Source organism: Mustelus asterias, chromosome 27, assembly GCF_964213995.1.
Source record: "Mustelus asterias chromosome 27, sMusAst1.hap1.1, whole genome shotgun sequence".
Lineage (NCBI taxonomy): Eukaryota > Metazoa > Chordata > Chondrichthyes > Carcharhiniformes > Triakidae > Mustelus > Mustelus asterias.
In genome coordinates, this window is record NC_135827.1 from 14,689,052 (window position 1) to 14,709,000 (window position 19,949).

Below are 19,949 nucleotides of genomic sequence, written 5' to 3' on the forward strand. Positions count from 1 at the left end.
GGATGAGCTGTGGTTTTTGAGGGGGGGACGGACGAGAGAGAGAGATGATTGTCGGGGCAGTGAACGTGGTCAATGAGGAGAGGCTGTCTTAAAGGGCATGTCTTCAGTTCATGAGGGGAAAAAGGGCTGTAGCTGTAGCATTGGAAGGTGCAAAGGCTCCAGTCTAAAGGGTCAGTTTAAGTAGTAGTCAGTGTGGTGCAGCCTCCCCGACACCAACTGGAAGACCTACACCTTCACGGTTAGCCTCCCTGACACTTGTGTGAAGTTGCTGAATTTGCACACGGAATTCTGCAATAAACTTGCCAGAGGAAATTAAGCACAGGAATTAAAGGCAAAAGTACCATTTTACTGGTGGGATAATTGCTAATGACCTCTAAAGTCAACCTCTCTGGCCAGCCCAGAGTAAGTTAAAAAAATCCCCATCCTTTCAATCTGTTTGGTTAATGAGATTCACAGTTGTTTGTCCTCTTTCCCTTGCTACGATGTTATCAGCTTGCTACGCAAAAAAATGTTAAAACCTAAATGTGCACGGGGCAAGTATAACTGCCCTGCTGCAGCAGAATGTGGCCCAGGGTTGAGCAAAGGGATCACAAATCGGCTGCAACATCTGTTTTGAAGCCTCATCTCCAACGCAGCTGCCTATCGAGAAGATCCCACCACCCTCCCACGCCCCCCCGCCCCCCCCCCCCCCCCCCTTCCCACCACCACCTACTGCCTCCCCCCTTCCCACCACCACTCACTGCTTGGAAGTGTCCTGCATGATGTTTCCTACCTCAGATCACCAATACAGCAGGAGCATCCTAGTCTCCTGTTACTCAAACGGGCTGGGTTGTTGCACTTTTCAGCCCAGAATCAGAAATTTTGGGTTCAAACTGCAGTCGGGGTTCATGCAGACAATACAAACCCACGCTCAGCTGCAGCACTGAGGGAGCGCTGTACCATTCGATGCGCAATCCTTTACGTGAGATGTTAAATTGAGGCTCCATTTTGCTACGTAGCTGGACATAAAGGATCACCTGTCACTATTTGAAGTGGTAAGAATTCTAATGGGATTGAATTTAAAGTTGCCATCCTTTTCAAACCACATACATCAACAACATTGCTTAATTTTGTGTAGCACCGTTTCTCAAATTCCCCATCCTTTGAATCGAGATAACGATTCAATTCGAGATTCGAATGATGTTGGATGAAGGATAAAAACATTGATCAGAACACAAAGATTTCACAGTTCTTATTTGAAGAGTGCCACTAGATCTTTTACATCTGCCTTTTGTAACCACATCTCATCCACACTCCCTCAGTGTGACACTGAAGGGCCAACCCAAGTTATATGCTCAAATCTCTGGAGTGGGGCTTGAACTCATGACCTTCTAACGAAGAGGTGAGAGTTGCATCTTTGTGGAGAAATTCTCTTTTAGAGAGTCATGAGTGTTTGAAGCTCTCTTCCTCAAAAGAAGGTAGAAGTAGAGTCTTTGAATATCTTTAAGGCAGAGGTGGATAGATTCTTGATAAGCAAGGGGATGAAAGGTTAGGGAGGGTAGGTGGGAGTGTGGAGTGGAGGTCACAGTCAGATCAGGCCTAGTATTATTGAATGGCGGAGCAGGCTCAAGAGGCCTACACTGCTCCTAAACTGTATGTTCGCAAACGAAAGCTAACACACGCCATAAAGTCTCACAGGCCACAAATAAAACTAAAATATCAATATTTTACCTCATCATTGCTAGATTTAAAAAAAAATTTAAGTATCAAATTCACTTAATTCTGCTTTGTTGCGCTGTCCCACAATCCTGTTCAAGCTAAGTTGAAGGAATTTATTTAACAATTTAAGGAAATTACCTTTCCAAATCAGTGAAAAAGAGGCAAAGCAAATAGAACAAGTAGCAGAACAAAGAGAAAGGCTTGTGCCAGAGCTTCATCTGCCAGATAGTCAGTGAGTCTCACATGACCTACAGGCCATTTTTTTTGGACAACTCCTTTGGAACCTTCTTCTTAGGCAGTCCCTTGAGGTCAAGGATGACTGGATTCCACTCTGTTTTGATGGGTTCTGATCCAAGATTGAATTTCACTTTGATGTCTATTAGACTTAAATTTTCCGGTGTGACACTGAGGAACTCTTTGCGCTGCGTTATGAAAGGCTCCACATTGGGCTGCCAGGATGGACAGTGCAAACCATAAGGTAATGAATGACCAGTTTGATTGCTTACTATTTACTTTTTAAGCCTTACCTCCGAAGGGCATGAGGAGACAATCGGAGCGGAGAAATGAACTGGGGTTCCAATGGAAGATTTTGCAGCAAAGAAATATACTGCATTGGTGCAGACTCAAAAATATCCAAACAAGTGTTTGGAATGAATTGAACAGCATCATAAAATCATAGCATCCTACAGTGCAGAAGAAGGCCATTCAGTCCATCGAGTCAGCACCAACCATAATCCCACCCAGGCCCTATTCCCATGACCCCATACATTTACCCTAGCAAGTCCCCTGACACTAAGGAACAATTTAGTATGGCCAATCCACCTAACCCACACACCTTTGGACTGAGAGGGGAAATTGGAGCACCTGGAAGAAACCCACGCAGACACGGAGAGAACGTGCAAACTCCACACAAGCCGGGAATCAAACCTGGGTCCCTGGCACTGTGAGACATCAGTGTTAACCACTGTGCCACCGTGCTGCCCACCAGATTTACCCCAATCTCTTCTCACCAGGCTAGTTCCACAATGTTACATGGAGCTGGGACTAATTGGTGCATCCTTGTAGCCATTTTCCATTGCTTCGCCCTTATCTCTGTTCAGTGCAATGGTAGTACACGGGGCTGTCTTTCATTAGCTCATCCTCAAGATCTGTTAGCTTGGCATAGATTGTGGAGGCAGGGACTATTAATCATTTTGTTCCTTTCCTTCCTTCCTTTATTTTGCACACTCGATCATTGGACGACCCTTAATAATGACAGATATAGAGGAGCTTGGTTAAGGAGGTTGCAAACCAGTAGCCAACATCTACAAATTGTTTCAATTCAGTTGGAGTGTCTTTCAGTCAAACATTAAGGGTGCATCCACTATACAAATCAGGACTGAGCAGATCTCATAACTCTCAAGTTAAAAAATTAATTTGTTGCCAGGACCTAATTGTTAGCAAACAACCTTAGCTGTCCTCCACTGTCACAGAGAAATGCTGAGTCCGAGCTCCTTGTGTCATGAATGTACAAATAGCACCGGAAAATAAGAGTATTAAAGATATCTAATGCAGTACAAATTGCTTAGGCTCTTGTTTTCAGTCCATGGGCAACATCATCATTAACCCCCTTCAGGGCCTCATTAGGATGTGCAGCCGAGCCTGCCTCACAAGCCCCATGAAGTCTTCTAATTGCACGAATCAGTGTTAATTGGGGCCTGAAGTAATGTATAGGAGAATCTGTCAAGCAGCTCTCTAACCTCATACATCACTCGCCGTCAGGTCTCCAAGCCTTAAACTTCACCCTTTCGGGAACAAAAGGCATACAAACTTTTAACAAAGCAGATCATTCCCCTGTCGTTTATCTTCCTAGGTTCTGTCGCTTATAGTTGTTCTGACAAGTCTTGCATAATGCACAGAGATTACAACAAAAACGCAGCACAGCAAGCCCTTGCCCCACTACACAAATCTTACAAGAACGGAGGAGTGGAGAGACAGATATGGTGAGACACAATCGCATACACAGTCCACATAGGTTAATCTCCATTATTCATGAGACGATTCTTATTTCCCAAAGCCCAGGGGAACTGCAGCCCTCATTCCCGAACTGGAGACCTCATTCCCGAACTGGAGACCTCATTCCCTAGCCGTCTCCTCTTACCTTCCTCACTCTCAGGAGTATCACTGATTTGATCCATCGGGCTTTCCCTGCAACCTGGAGTCAGTAATATTGGAGCAGAGTCTTCAAATTGCAGCAAAAGGGGGGCCGTTTGCCGGCTTGGCCAGAAATGCAATTTCCTATTTTTGGTCTTTGCCTCACTTGAATCTGGCAGCAAAGGAAGCCGAGAGCCGGATAGTCCTGAATCACAACATCCAAACCCAGCAAAAGAAGCACGATCAATTTTGTGATCAAATAAAATACCATTCAACATTCACAAACCCAATCTCACCACACAGGTTGTGTCTCCAACTGAGCCATCATATCGGCAAATCACATTGCTTTCCTTGCAAGTTCATTTACACAGGGGACTGACAGATGACGATGTGGTACATGAAATGGAGCTAGGGGCTGCAAACACACAGACTGTGATGACATTTCCAAATCACTACATCTGCCCACATCTGACCTGAACTGTTGCAGCAAGAGAGCTGCCTGGAATTGTCCAAATTTAAACGTCTGTAGCAGTTGAACAGCTGCAAGTAGACAACAAATAAAATGAAGTTCCTCAACACCAGTTTGGTGTTGCATTGAGAGTCTTGCACGAACCCCATTTGAGTAATGGTAACAAAGCTGAACGATGGACATTAGGTTACAGCAGTAGTTCCCAAAGGGTGCGGCGCGCCACACTGGTGTGGCAAGAGAGTGTGGCAGGAAGATTCAAGGACAATCAAAGAAACATTTAAACATGGTTTAGATATTTTTCCAAAGTGATTGTTTTATACTTTCTGGATGTCCCATGGTCATATTATAAAGTAGTTGTGTTCTATGTTATGAATCAAGCACTGCTAGTTGTTGGTTTTTTTTGTTTTTGAATGTATTTCTTATCAATAAAAAATTCGGTGTGGCTCGAGCAAATTTTTATTCCGAAAGTGCAGCCCAATGAAAAAAGTTTGGCAACCACGGGGTTACAACCCTATTCCTGAGGACTTTTGACAATGTCAAACCATTGGTGCAAGGCATTGAAAAATAATTTTCTGGGCAATAATTCCAGATTCTGCATGCTACTTAAGAAAAATACAGATTGGGAAAGAGGGGGGGGTTCTCCCAATTATCTTCCGTTTTCCCATCTCCTCACATTTCGGTTTAAAGTATGGATTACATTTGCTGCTTCCGTCCTCCTAACTTCACTCTCATTGCCAACTTCATTTTGCCCCCAGTTTGTGCTCCCACAAGTACACCACCAGATCCCCAAGATGATTTTCTAGCCCACTGACTCAATATTGTTTAGCGATTAAGTTAGTATAAAATGCTGGACTGGCTGCAGCAAATGTTTTTTTGGCCTTTGCGAAACTCTGGACTGAATGCCTTGGGCTGAATTGCAGTTTTATAAACCTCAACACAAAACAGCCACTGGTACAGAAATTTACAAAGAGGAGGAATCATTACTGCTCAGCACTCACCAGATGCACAACACTTTCTGATGGCAGTAACGATGAGGAGGGGGAGTACTCCGGCTGATTCTCTCCCTGATGCTGCTGATGCCATTGTCATCACAGATTCCACCAGCTAATTCCCTACCAAACACGGATCCAACTTTGGACCATCTTCGTCCATATACTCCACACTATGGAGTTATAACCAATTGGGGTATTAGAGGATGGGGTGGGAACGGGGGTGCACATGAAAAATTTGCTGCATTATTTAAATAGGGTGACTGGACTATTGTATTTATAGTTTACACAAAACAAACCTCCCTCGCTGAAGGAAAAAAGCTTGGAAATGACTAGCACTGTTCTGAACTGGACTTCACTTTTAAAGTATACAAGACCAGTTTGGACCAATACCAGTCATTTCCAAGTTTTACTGGTTTTCCTTCTGAACAAGAGTCAGCTTTTACTTTAAAACGATTAAATGGCCTTTGTAACATGCTATTTGTAAATCTCAGTTTGTTCTGGGCTAGGTGCTGCACTATCTTTGCACTGTTGCAATACTGGGAGAGAGCCATTATTTCTCCTTCATGCAATGCATTCCGGAAAAGGCAATCTTGACTGTGATCAGAGTTTCACCTTTATTTCTTTTACATTCCATTAAATGTAGCTTTCTCCATAATGGACATTAAAGCATTCAGAGTGCTGAAAATTGTATGCATTGATGAACTAGATCTGCAACTCCATACCAATCTCTACGCTGTGTAGAAATGCATTCCTTAGAGCATTCTTACTCACTGCTTCAGGTTCTGCGCAGGTAATTTAGTTCAGATTTGCAAAGCCCCTTCTCAGAGTCATTTTCAGTCCGACATTGGTACAAATGTCCTTGCTTGTTTATTTATTTTAAAAGTTATTTTAAAGGCTAACAATTTGCTTTAATGCTGTCCTAATTACAATAACAAACTGCTTATATAGCCTCTTTAACATTGTAAAACAGCCCAAAGCACTTTGCAGGACCATTAGCAAATATAATTTGGCACCATGTCAGCTAAGGATGTATTAGGACAGATGACGAAAAGATTGGAAGAAAGTTTAGGTTTTAAGTGTCTGGAGAGAAAGGAAAAGAAATCTAGAAAGGCAAGGAAGTCAGTAGCAATGCAATTAGAATTGGGGATGCACAAGGGGCCAGAAATGGAGGAGTGCATAGGTCTTAAATGGTTTTCAGGCTTAAGGAGGATAAACAGATGGGGAGGGGGTGAGGCCATCGCGGGATAGGAAAGCAAGGATGAGAGTTTTAAAACTCAAGTGCTGACCGTACCAGGAACCAGATTATGTCCACAAGCAAAGGGTGGGTGAATGGGCAAAGGAGATTTGGACCCTGACTTTCATGACTGAGGCGAGTAGCTCAAGTTGGGAAATTTCTCAGCACCCGCTTTGGTAGAAAGATCCCTGAATGGTAGGGTCTTCACTCCTGGAGGGCGGATGCAGGATACAGTCTGGCCTGCTGTTCCTCACAAACAGATCAGAGGCAGCCAAGTGCTGAGGCAGGCTGGTTAAAAGGCCTCGATTTTCTCGAACATCATTCCAGTTGTTTTGTTAAATTTTAGGCCCTTGCACCACCACCACCCCCCCCCCCCCCGCCACACCTCATCACCCCCACCCACTCTCTATGCCACCTCCTGCCAATATGTAAACGAAATGCCAATTCATGTCAACTCCCAAACCCACCAATATAGCTCCCTTGCCAAGTCAATGCCATGTTATAATCCTTGGTCAGACCTGGGGATCTAGTTAGGGACCAATAATGTTTTGTTGCAAGTAGATAAAGGTTGAGATTCAACCCAGCTGCTTTGGAATAAAGCCACAAGATTCCATAGGCTTTGAACAAATATAAACAAACTTTACTATACAAGTTTCAGAAAGATAAAACAATTCATAACATGCATCTTATACAGTAATAAAATTTACAGTTTATTTATTAGTGTCACAAAGAACAAAGAACAGTACAGCACAGGAAACAGGCCCTTCGGCCCTCCAAGCCTGTGCCGCTCCTTGGTCCAACTAGACCAATCGTTTGTATCCCTCCATTCCCAGGCTGCTCATGTGACTATCCAGGTAAGTCTTAAACGATGTCAGCGTGCCTGCCTCCACCACCCTACTTGGCAGCGCATTCCAGGCCCCCACCACCCTCTGTGTAAAAAACGTCCCTCTGATGTCTGAGTTATACTTCGCCCCTCTCAGCTTGAGCCCGTGACCCCTCGTGATCGTCACCTCCGACCTGGGAAAAAGCTTCCCACTGTTCACCCTATCTATACCCTTCATAATCTTGTATACCTCTATTAGATCTCCCCTCATTCTCCGTCTTTCCAAGGAGAACAACCCCAGTCTACCCAATCTCTCCTCATAGCTAAGACCCTCCATACCAGGCAACATCCTGGTAAACCTTCTCTGCACTCTCTCCAATGCCTCCACGTCCTTCTGGTAGTGCGGCGACCAGAACTGGACGCAGTACTCCAAATGCGGCCTAACCAGCGTTCTATACAGCTGCATCATCAGACTCCAGCTTTTATACTCTATACCCCGTCCTATAAAGGCAAGCATACCATATGCCTTCTTCACCACCTTCTCCACCTGTGTTGCCACCTTCAAGGATTTGTGGACTTGCACACCTAGGTCCCTCTGTGTTTCTATACTCCTGATGACTCTGCCATTTATTGCATAACTCCTCCCTACATTATTTCTTCCAAAATGCATCACTTCACATTTATCCGGATTAAATTCCATCTGCCACCTCTCCGCCCAATTTTCCAGCCTATCTATATCCTGCTGTATTGCCCGACAATGCTCTTCGCTATCCGCAATTCCAGCCATCTTTGTGTCATCCGCAAACTTGCTGATTACACCAGTTACACCTTCTTCCAAATCATTTATATATATCACAAATAGCAGAGGTCCCAGTACAGAGCCCTGCGGAACACCACTGGTCACAGACCTCCAGCCGGAAAAAGACCCTTCGACCACTACCCTCTGTCTCCTATGGCCAAGCCAGTTCTCCACCCATCGAGCCACTTCTCCTTGTATCCCATGAGCCTTAACCTTCTTAACCAACCTGCCATGTGGGATTTTGTCAAATAGGCTTACATTAACACTGCAATGAAGTTACTGTGAAAATGCCCAGGTCACCACACTCCGGCACCTGTTCGGGTACACTGAGGGAGAATTTAGCATGGCCAATGCACCTAACCAGCATGTCTTTCGGACTGAGAGAGGAAACCAGAGCACCCGGAAGAAACCCACATATACGGGGAGAACATGCAGACTGCGCACAGACAATGATCCAAGCCGGGAATCGAACCTGGGTCCCTGGCACTGTGAGGTCCCAAGGTGCCACCATATTCAGGGTAAGTACGAGGTACATGTGAATTACCAGGTGAACCGTGGTCGAACACACCACACAACAAAATAAATAACAGGTGCAACCAAAACAGAGTCCACGGATTTCCCAAGAGCCCACCCAGATGTCAGTAAACAAGAAGTCAAACAATCTCACTGAAACTCAGGAGGGATTCCCAGCTTCAACTTTGAAGATCTCTCCATGAAATTCTTTCCAAAAGTCACTCCCACTCTGCCAACTTTATAAATGGCCCACCTAAAGGAGTTTCAATCTCACCTCCTGAGATTCCTTTTCCAGAGTACACTCAACATGAGCTTACAAGCCCACTTTTAGACCTATGGCTGTGCCAAGTAGTACACCACTACTCCAAAGAGGTACCTTTGCCCCAATAGCGCTCTTTAAAGTCTGCTCCCTTTCAGCCTGTTCTTTAATTCAGAGCTTATTTATTTGTTCCCTTCTTTTAACTCACTTAACGAGACCTATTCCATGCCCCTGTATCTGTGACAGGTCCAGCTGGCAGACTCACCAAAACTCACTACCTCAAGAAGAGCTTTTCACTGCCCCTCGAACTGGCCCATCAAAACACTTCCAAAGAATCCCACCCTTGTTATTAGGCAAGAGCTAATTGGAGCTTTGAAGCATTCTGTAACTTAAATGTTAACAATCTCCATAAACTCCCAAGTTAGCACCTGGGACATAATGGATTTAATTCATAACAGTCAACTCATGCCAACCCACCACCCTCGGCACTTATACCCTCTATGCCAACTCATTCAGTAGCCACTGTGGACAAATCTCAGGAGCCATGTTGAGATTAAATAAAGTTCAAAATGTATCATAACCATCACCATATTTTTAAAAACTCACATTCATGCAAGTCCATTCAAACCTTATGAATCTCAAACTTCTATTCGTAACCTGACATTGAAGACAACTAATCCTTTAATCGCCCCTTCGAGATGTCAATCAAATTAACTTAGAAATCCTCTGCTGAGGTAATTATAGCTTTTTGAAAATCAGCCAAGCATTCATAAAGAGCCCTTAAGGAAATGTCAACAAACAGATATTTTAACCACTAGAATGGAGAAGAGAGGTTGGAAACCGAGTGATGGTTTGCAAGGATACAGGGATAAAGAATGGTTTCTATGAGGAGAGGACGGAAGATTTGAAGAAGACAGGAACAGTATCTCAGGAGAGGGAACCACTAATGTGGGGACAGGAAGGGAAGTTGGGTGGTCAGCAGTCTGTTGGGTATAGTGTCAAGGAAGCAGGAGGTAGTCTCATGAGCAAGATTGGGCATGAGGGGAGATTTGAAACTTGAGAAATATGATAGTTAAGTCTAGGGCAGTGAGTAACCTGAGTGGAAATTGGTCCGGTGAGCTGGAGGAATCCATACCATCACAATCTGTGGAAGCAGCTGTAGCAAAGTTACTTGTCTGGGTGTCAGGAGAGTCCGTGCCTAGCAGAATGGAACAAAAGGCCTGCTTCCCCTTTTGGCAACTGCATCGTTGCAGGGTAGAAATGCATCAAACAGTTCAAGAAGGTCTCAATGTCTTATCCAGAATCCACAGAATCCCTACAGTGTGGACGGAGGCCATTTGACCCATCAAGTCTGCACCAGTCCAAGAGCACTCTAACTGGGCCCACTCCTCCGTCCTAACCCCATGCATTGATCATGACCAATCCACCTAACCCGCACATCTTCAGACTGTGGGAGGAAACCGGAGCACCCGGAGGAAACCCACGCTGACACGGGAAGAACATGCAAACTCCACACAGGCGGTGACCCTGAATTGAACCCGAGTCCCTGGCGCTGAGGCAGCAGTGCTAACCACCGTGCCACCCTTGTATTGGTTCAGGTGATTAACTGGACCATTGATGCCACAATTGACATCAATGGTCTGGATAGGGGAGACATAACAGAAAGGCAGCCATCAATTTAAGACTGTAAGTGTGCAAGCCAAGAGTGCAAGACATTGGCCTCAGGGATATAAGGGAGAAAACGTTTCTGACTATGTCATTTTACATTTACAGTGCCATCAGAGACATGAGTGAAAACTACCCATTCTTACACCATGTAGTGCATTTTCAATTTTATGCTGACAATCAGTGAGCAGAAACTGAATATGAATCATCTCTTAGTTGTCAGCTACAGGGCAACAGCAGCACGCTCATCTTGAGTCAGATAGTTGAGAGTGCAAGTCCCACTTCAAATAGTTGAGTATAAAATTCAGACTGACACTCCAGTGCAGTAATGGGGAAGTGCTGCATTGTCAGAGATGCCATCTTTTAAAAGTTATTTATTAGTGTCACAAGTAGGCTTACATCAACACTGCAATGAAGCTATTGTGAAAATCTCCTAGTCGCCACACTCTGGCACCTGTCCAGGTACACAGAGGGAGAATTTAGCATGGTCAATGCACCTAACCAGCGTGTCTTTCGGAAATTGGAGCACCCGGAGGAAATCCACGCAGACACGGGGAGAACGGGCAGGCACTGCACAGACAGTGACCCAAGCCGGGAATTGAACCCGGGTCCCTGGCGCTGTGAGGCAGCAGTGCTTTGGATGTGATGTCAAACTGAGGCCAGGCCTGCCTTCTCAGATGGATGGAAAAGACCCAATGGGACAATTTTGAAGAGAAAGGGAATTCTTCCCAATATCTGACAACATTTATCCCTTCGGCAACATCACAAAATGGCAGATAATCTTGTAATATTGTAGTATTGTGTTTGGAAACTTGCTGGGTGCGAACTGGCTGCTTCATTTCCCCACATCACTACAGCCTCCCATCCATTGACTCTGTCTACACTTCCCACTGCCTCGGAAAAGCAGCCAGCATAATTAAGGACCCCACACACCCCAGACACACACTTTTCCACCTTCTCCCATCAGGAAAGAGATATAAAAGTCTGAGGTCATGTGCCAACTGATTCTTCTCTGCTGACATCAGACTTTTGAATGGACCTACTTCACACTAAGTTCTTTCTCTACACCCTAGCTATGACTGTAACACTACATTCTGCATTCTCTCCTTTCTTTCTCTATGTACGGTATGCTTTGTATAGCACGCAAGAAACAATACTTTTCACCATATGCTAATACATGTGACAATAATAAATCAAATCAAGTGACTACACTTCCAAACTACTTGGCTGAATTGGCTTTAAAGGACTTTGAGTTGAGCCCATGAAAAGTGTTGTATAAATGTAAATCCTTCTTCCATCTCTCCGTTCCAATAAAGCCACCACCGAAAATTGGTTTAGATAGATTCCTAATGTTCCCCCTCAGCGACCAATTTTGATAATCACACCCGGTGTCAAAGGCATGGATCAAATATTCTCACCTCACACTTTAGGAATGTTATTCCTTCATGGGAACCAATTAAATGTGATCTGAAATCCAGCTTCCACCTGAGGAATGCACAGAACTAAGACATCTGGCTAGGATTTCTACGCAACGCAAAAAGATATGTTTCAGTTGAAGAAAGGATCGATGGATGTTGAGAGATGACAGGAAACTGGAGCCGGGCTCGACCACAAAGGCATCGGATTAATGGTCAATTAATCTTGTCGGAGTGGTATTTTGACAGTACATCGAAGCACAGACTCAAACCATGTAGAAAGTCAACTCATGGTTTCTTCTTACTTAATAGGTGGTTCAGCTACAGGATCCAGCTGGAGATCTCACAGATGTTCCAAGGCGTACAGCATTTGGAGCTATGGGCCCCAATTCACTCTCTCTCCCCCCCCCCCCCCCCAAAACCGTGCTCATGCGCAGATCACACTGGGGTGTCACGGAGATGGAAAATTGTAGGGGGGGCAGGGGGGCACAGCACCGGGGAGTACCCCCTTTGGGATTCTCCCCACCCCGTAACCTGATTCATGCCCAGCGAGGGTGTGAACTCAATTAGCAGAGTTAAATCCTCATTTAAAGATTCTCTGTCAGTTTTAAGATGGATTCTTCCTGCTCCCGGGAATCTGTGACCTCCGGGGACAGTGGGAACCTGCGCGAATCATTACTGGTCTCCATAAATGGAAGCCAGTCTTGATGACCACACTGGGGGGGCTCAGAGGCCACTGAAGCCCCTCAGATGAATGGAGGACATGGCTGTTTGTGCCCTGGCATTACCCTCTAGCACCGCCACTCTGGCAGTGCCAACTGACACTCCAGGTTGACAGTCAGCGTGCCAGGCCAGCACTGGCAAGGGGTAGGGCCTGAAGGGGGCAGGCCTTAGATGACCCCATTGTGGGGCTTTTATCACTTGGGGGAGGAGGGGGTGAGGTCACCCTCATGCCTGCATGGTGTGGTGTGGGGTTGGGGGCGGGGTGATTACCTGGATATTTAGGGATGGGGGATGGAAGAGAGGGAGGTTGCTCTTCTGGAGTCAAGGGTTGGGGGTGTTCCCCATGTCTGCGGGCAGAGAGGGGATCACAATGTATGTTGGGGGGGCGGGCGCATGGAGAGGGGACCTTCAATGTAACTATAAGATTGGGGTACCCTCTTTGGAAGCTCTGCCGGCATCTTCAGATCCCCACTTGGGGGAATTGAGTGACAATCTCCCCAGATTCCACAAAAATTAGAAACATTGAATTGCGAATCAATTGGCGCTATGAGGCAGTAGTGTTAACCACTGTACCGCCCCTGGAAACGGAACAAGGACAAAACATTGGGGTAAAAGTCCAAACTATCTTCACTCAGGAGGGCAATGGACATGAAATATTTTTTAAGGGCACTGACAAACAGTATGAGTTCAAAGAGGAAAGGAGATGTGTTTCAGCACAAAGATAGTTGATGGGTATTGGGAGAATGATTGGAAATTGAGAACAATCAAAAAGGGATGGGAAGTTTGGTCAATTGGTCTTGTCTGGGTGCGTTTTCATCCATAGGACTAAATTATTAACCCAGTCCAAGTTTAATTTTCTCACGAATTCATTAATTATTTACATTTAACGACTACATTTAAAAAATACAATTTTTTGTAGTTACTGTCTTAATAATAATTCTCTCAATTTACTCACTTATAATTTCAACACCTTTTTATTGCAAGCTCACCAATCTTGCCCATAAACAATGGCTGATCAACCGGTTGCGTTAAAGCAAGACAGGATGTTGGGACCAGTGTCATAAATATAAACAGTGCGAACTTGAGACTAAATATCAGCAGGAGTCTCTTCACACAAATGGCACAGAGGATCTGATGCCAGGTTAGATGAACGAGATACAGAATTTAAGGTTTGGATGCTGGGGAGAGAGTGTAATGTGATATAGAGGGGTGAGCGCAAAGTTCATGGGTTGAGTGAATGTGTTTAGGTGGGAGTTCAGGTGGTTCTTGCCTGTTGGTGCAGATGGGCTGAAGGGCCTCTGCTGCACTGTATAATTCTATGATTGGTCCTTTTGCCTTTGATATTTTTAGTACTCCAGTGTCAGGGCGCAATGCAATGACTTTGTAACTCTCCAAGGGTGGGGAGGAATTATCACCTGAAGTAAAGTTTCCAGAGTATAAGCCAGGAGCAAACATAGTCACGATGATGTTATTCATGAGGGAAAATGACTTTCACCATAGATGCTTTTTGCTGTTTGTTTTCCCTGTGGTTTCATGAACTGGAATCACACCAGCTGGTGTCTTTACTGCAGCTGTGCAGAGTGGATTAAAGCAGCATCTCATGGTATCAGACTAAAGCACGTAGTGTGAGTTAATGGAAAAGAACTTGGAACGCTCCACTCGAGAGCCATACCTAACCCAACGGGAGAATTCCAATGTGCCAAACCACATCCGTTGTATAGAATTCCTGAGATATGCACAGCGTTTCAACATATGATCCTGATCCAAAAATAAAATACTTCCTTGCCATCCTCATTTACACAGCTAGTCTGCCGAGTATCTATTGCATCATAAAGATTAAGGAGAGATACATGGGTAAATTGATCTTGCACTTCCAACAGGGAATCGCACTGAAAAGCACAGGTCAGTCAAGCTACAGCACGACTGTGTTGAAACTCTGATCTGCACTTCCCTCGAGTGTAATGTGTGACTTAATTTACCTGCAATTTTAAAATAGTGCAACAACAAAAGGAAACAAAAACAAAAGGAAACACTAATGAAGGATACAAGGTTGAGATTTCTTAAGTTTCTTATTCTGGAAAGTTCCAGATTAGCGTCATAGAGGTCCACAGTACAGAAAAAGGCCCTTTGGCCCATCGCATCTGTGCCAGTCAAAGGCAAACCACCTAACAATTCTAATCTCATTTTCCAGCGCTTGGCCCATAACGGCATGCCTTGGCATTGCAAGTGCTCATCTAAATACTTCTTAAATGTTATGAGGGTCTCTGCCTTGACCATCCTTTCAGGCAGTGAGTTCCAGACTCCCATCACCCTCTGGGTTAAAAAGTTTTTCCTCACATCCCCTCTAAACCTCCTGCCCAAGTGCATTCACCTCACACTTATCTGGATTGAATTCCATGGGCTCTTACTTTCGCTATCAGACTCCCATATGGGACCTTGTCAAAAGCCTTGCTGAAGTCCAAGCAGATTATGCCAAATTCACTGGCCTCATCTACACACCTGGTCACCTCTTCAAAAAATTCAACCAAGTTGGTCAGACATGACCTCCCCTTAACAAAACCATGCTAACTCTTCTTCCGATTAATCCCTGCCTCTCCAAATGCAGATTAATTCTGTTTCTCAGATTCTCTCTCTAATACACATGATCACAGGACAATTACAGCTGAGGAAAACTATTTGGGTCCCTCAGTTTATCCATCCAGATGGACAGTTTTCCGCTGATTGCAAATCCAGTCAGTAGCTTGTTAATGAAACCACAAAGATGTATAAATTGGAAACATATATTTACTACAAACGTAATCTTGTTCATGGCTCATTAATGCAAAACAGACAAATGAGGAAAGTTTCCGGTGTGTGTGGTGTACACTGAAATGATAACCATATTTATAAAAGGAAATAACTTCACCCAACAATAAACAGAGAAATTCACAAGTTAAATTAACGTTGTAAATTCTTCCTACTCAGGTCTTCAACTTATCCAACATACCATCACTGAGACTGATCATTACTGAACTAATCAGAACATTCAAAAAAAGAACCGCACTGATTCCTCATTCAGTCGGGAGTGAAGAGATAAGGGTATAGAACATAGGCAGTACAGCACAGGAACAGGCCCTTTGGCCCATGATGTTGTGCCGAACAGGACGCCAAATTAAACTAATCCCTTCTGCCTGCCCTTGGTCCATATCTCTTGCATATTCATGTGCTTATCAAAAAGTCCCTTAAACGCCCCTATCACATCTGCCTCCACCACCATCCTGGTAGCATGTTCCAGACACTTACCACTCTGTGTAAAAAATTGCCTCTCACATCTCCTTTGAATCTTCCCCTTGTCACCTTAAGTGCATGCCCCCCAGCATTAGACTGGGGAGCATGCACTTGTACATTTGTAGTAAATATATATAGCATTTCAACCCTGGGAAAAAGATTCTAACTGTCAACCCTACCTATGCCTCTCATAATTTTATAGACTTCTATCAGATCTCACCTCAGCCTCCGCCGCTCCAGAGTAAACAACCCTAGTTTGTCCAGCCTCTCCTTATAGCTCATACCCTCTAATCCGGTATGTATCAATGCAGGGGAAAAAAATGGAATTCTTTACTGGAAGGACGATTGGGAGGTCGAACGCCCTCCTGATTTTCAAGCAGAAGCCATAATTCTTTTTCAGATTGGAAACAGATTGTCGCTTGAATAGGAGGAATATCAAAAGAACTATGGGAAACATGGAGGAGTGCTCGATCAGCTTAGGTGGCTGATATGTAGGATAGCTAATGTAGACTCGATGGGCTGAATGGCCAGTTGCTGTGCAGTAATAGTTCCTAATTTTGTAATTTCACATCCTGAAATAGAACCACAAAGTGGAAATCAGCTAAAGGGATTAAATGGCTTTTTCTCTCAGCTATGTTGTAAGATATTCAGTAACTTTCAGCTGGAGAAACAGTACATTAGAGGTTATGTTTTCCTTCATTTAGGAACAAAAGGAAAAGAAAAACTAGCAAGTGGTCACGATACATCTTCACTGTTGATTCTTCAAAATGCATTAGAAACTTCATAAATGAAGGCAAAGCATTGGTTGCAAAAACCTCAAAAAGAGTGGCCAGCCATTGATAGAGGCACCAACAACCAACTATCCATTAGATACAAACACCAACAGCCAACTGTCTGTTATGGAGAGCACCAATGACCATCTATCCAATAGAGCGAGGTACCAATGACCAACTATCGAATACATAGAGGCACCGATGACCATATAGTCATAGAGATTTACAGCATGAAAACAGGCCCTTCGGCCCAACTTGTCCATGCTGCCCTTTTTTTTAAAACCCCTAAGCTAGTCCCAATTGCCCGCGTTTGGCCCATATCCCTCTATACCCATCTTACCCATGTAACTGTCTAAATGCTTTTTAAAAGACAAAATTGTACCCTCACACCGCTGGTCACAAGCCTCCAGTTTGAAAAACAACCCTCTGCAACCACCCTCTGTCTTCGTCATCAAGCCAATTTTGTATCCATTTAACTACCTCACCCTGGATCCTGAGAGATTTAATCTAATGTAACAACCTACCATATGATACATTGTCAAAGGCCTTGCTAAAGACCATGTAGACAATGCCAACTGCACTGCCCTCATCTACCTTCTAGGTTACCCCTTCAAAAAACTCAATCAAATTCGTGAGACATGATTTCCCACTCAGAAAGCCATGCTGACTGTCCCTAATCAGTCCTTTCATCTCCAAATGTCTGTAGCCTAGTTTTCAAATGATAGAGGGACCAACGAGCCATTCGACAGAAGCATCAATGACCAGCTATCCATTAGACAGAGGCATCGCATTAATGGTACATTGATAGAGGTACTAAGCGCGAGGCACAGGCACCATTGGGGGTTAATCTCTGTGACTCTATTTAGAGACTGTTTAGGAGAAATGTCTTCATGGAGAAGGTTGAGAGCGTGGTCAGTTTTGCCACAGGACATATTAAGAGCCAAGACCATTCATTACACCTTTTCAGAGAAAAGTTGAAGTAGAATAAGTTATAGGGCTGTGTGCAAGGCCAAGTGGGATTAGTTTTAACTTGCTCTTTTTAAGAGACAGCACACCCATGATGAGCCAAACAGTCCTACTTGGTGCTGCAAACCTCGACAGCTCTATTCATAGAATGACATAGAAAACAGGCAACTGAGCACAACTGTTCTGCACGAGACTCCCAGCGCAATTTCACTCTCCTGTTCACTCTCTATCAATTATTTTCCTGTTAAAGGGATCTGTGGACTCTGCAATAGATTTCACACTCTTATCACCCTCTGTGTAAAGATTGTTTCCTAACAAGCCCTTCCATCTTTTGTGATTATCGTAAATTGCAATTAAAATTCCAGATGAAAGCCACAGATGTCACACACTGACATTCAACACTGCCACACCTTTGCGTTGAAACCTTGTAGTGTCACATTAATGCATTAGCATAAAAGTGCTTCATCCATTATTTAAATTAAGGTGGTGACCAGTTCCTTTGAAACAGGTTAATAACTTCATCTAAAATAGCAGATAGGGAAGTCCTGAACAATACGCTAATTGTACTGAAAACACAAGTCACCCACATATAGATTATGTGTCTAACAATGTGAATAAAGTGACTGTATTTCCTGAATAATTATTAGCTCAATTATTTTTTTTAGTCTGGAGCGAAGATCTGCATTTGCATAGTTTGAGTTGAAAGGCAATAAACTCTTTATTTTGCTTCTATCTTATAAATTATTATTTATTTTCTCAGATTGTCATTTTAAATCAAAGTGAATATCTTCACCTTCTTTCACCATCTCTAACGTGGTTGCCGCTACCTGATTCACCTATGACAGAAAACTTCTCTGTGCCATTTACTTCTGGCACTACTCTCCTGATAATTATAAATTTCTTTTGCGGAATTCGGTGTTATCAAGTCCGACCTCGACCACAATATTCATTTGTCCAATCGAGGTGGGAAGAGTTCATTATTATTGACCTTTACCAAGGCAAACGACAAGTTCAACACGTTTGACTCATTGACTTTCCTTTCATGCTCATGATCCATTTTCCCATGCTGTAGACATGAAGTCCATAGAAACCCCACAGGGCAGAAGGAGGCCACTCGGCCCATCAAGTCTGCACCGACAACAATCCCACCCAGGCCCCATCCCCACAATCCCACACATTTACTCTGCTCATTCTTCTAACCTACACATTCCGGGATACTAAGAGGCAATATAGCATGGCCAATGCACCTAACCCACACACCTTGGATTGAAGGAGGAAACCAAAGCACCCGGAGGAAACCCACGCAGACATGGGAAGAACGTGCAAACTCCACACAGACAGTGATCCAAGCCGGGAATCGAACCCAGGTCCCTGGAGCTGTGAGGCAGCAGTGCTAACCACTGTGTCACCATGCCAACCAAAACTCCAGGACGTGTCATGGATGAGCGACCTGCCAACATTTCCCACCAATTTATCATAGGCACTGTTTGCTAAACTTGAGAAAAACGTAGCTTGGGCAATTTGCTGACTGTTAAGTAGAAGTGTTTTTGGTTGTACGTACATGGAATTGCTGCAAAGGCAGCTTACCAAACATAATGCAATTGCATTGACATTTAATTCCAATCAAGGGTTGTAGCACGTAACCTTCGCCACTCAGAGAGAGAATTGAAGGGTAACTTTGGTCACTCACCACGAGATGCTGAAAAAGCCAGGAGCGCATGATGTTCGTGGCATGTTTGGGCAGCACGCCACGTTTACTCTTTGACTTCTTGTCCTCTCCATCCTGTAGGAGAGAGGTCAGCTCCAGATTCACCTATATTTACGGAGAAAGAATGAAAAGGGACAAAGGCGCTTATTACATTAGCCAGATTCCGATGAGGAAAATCCTCTCCTCCCACCCACCCCCACCATTTGATCTCACCCTTCCTACATATCAACTGTCTACCATCTGTCACACTTTGGAAACCCAGTGGGGAACCATTTCCCACTACGGGCATCATCCGTTAGGCACACTCAATCCAGCTTTCACACAAACAAATGGAAAATTAGGGCTGAATGTCTACTTAGCTGACCTCCCATGAGCAGGGAGATGGGTCCAAAAGTAACAGAGACCTTGGTGGGTGGGGATTCACCCACATGCTGTGGAGTGCCAACAGTGTTACATCACTGATTTCAGCCCTGCCCAGAAGCCAAGCCTGGTTGACAGGCTAGCTTCCAATC

The 19,949-nt window shown here is 44.3% G+C and overlaps 1 protein-coding gene across 1 annotated transcript in view; it reads right to left on the minus strand.

Moving 5' to 3' along the window:
• Positions 1 to 19,949, minus strand: part of pknox2 (pbx/knotted 1 homeobox 2) — a 425,919-nt gene that overhangs the window by 16,988 nt on the left and 388,982 nt on the right. Inside the window, exon 11 of the mRNA XM_078198931.1 lies at positions 19,407 to 19,542. Coding sequence (XP_078055057.1) covers positions 19,407 to 19,542 — 136 coding nt within the window. The remainder of the gene's footprint in view (positions 1 to 19,406; positions 19,543 to 19,949) is intronic.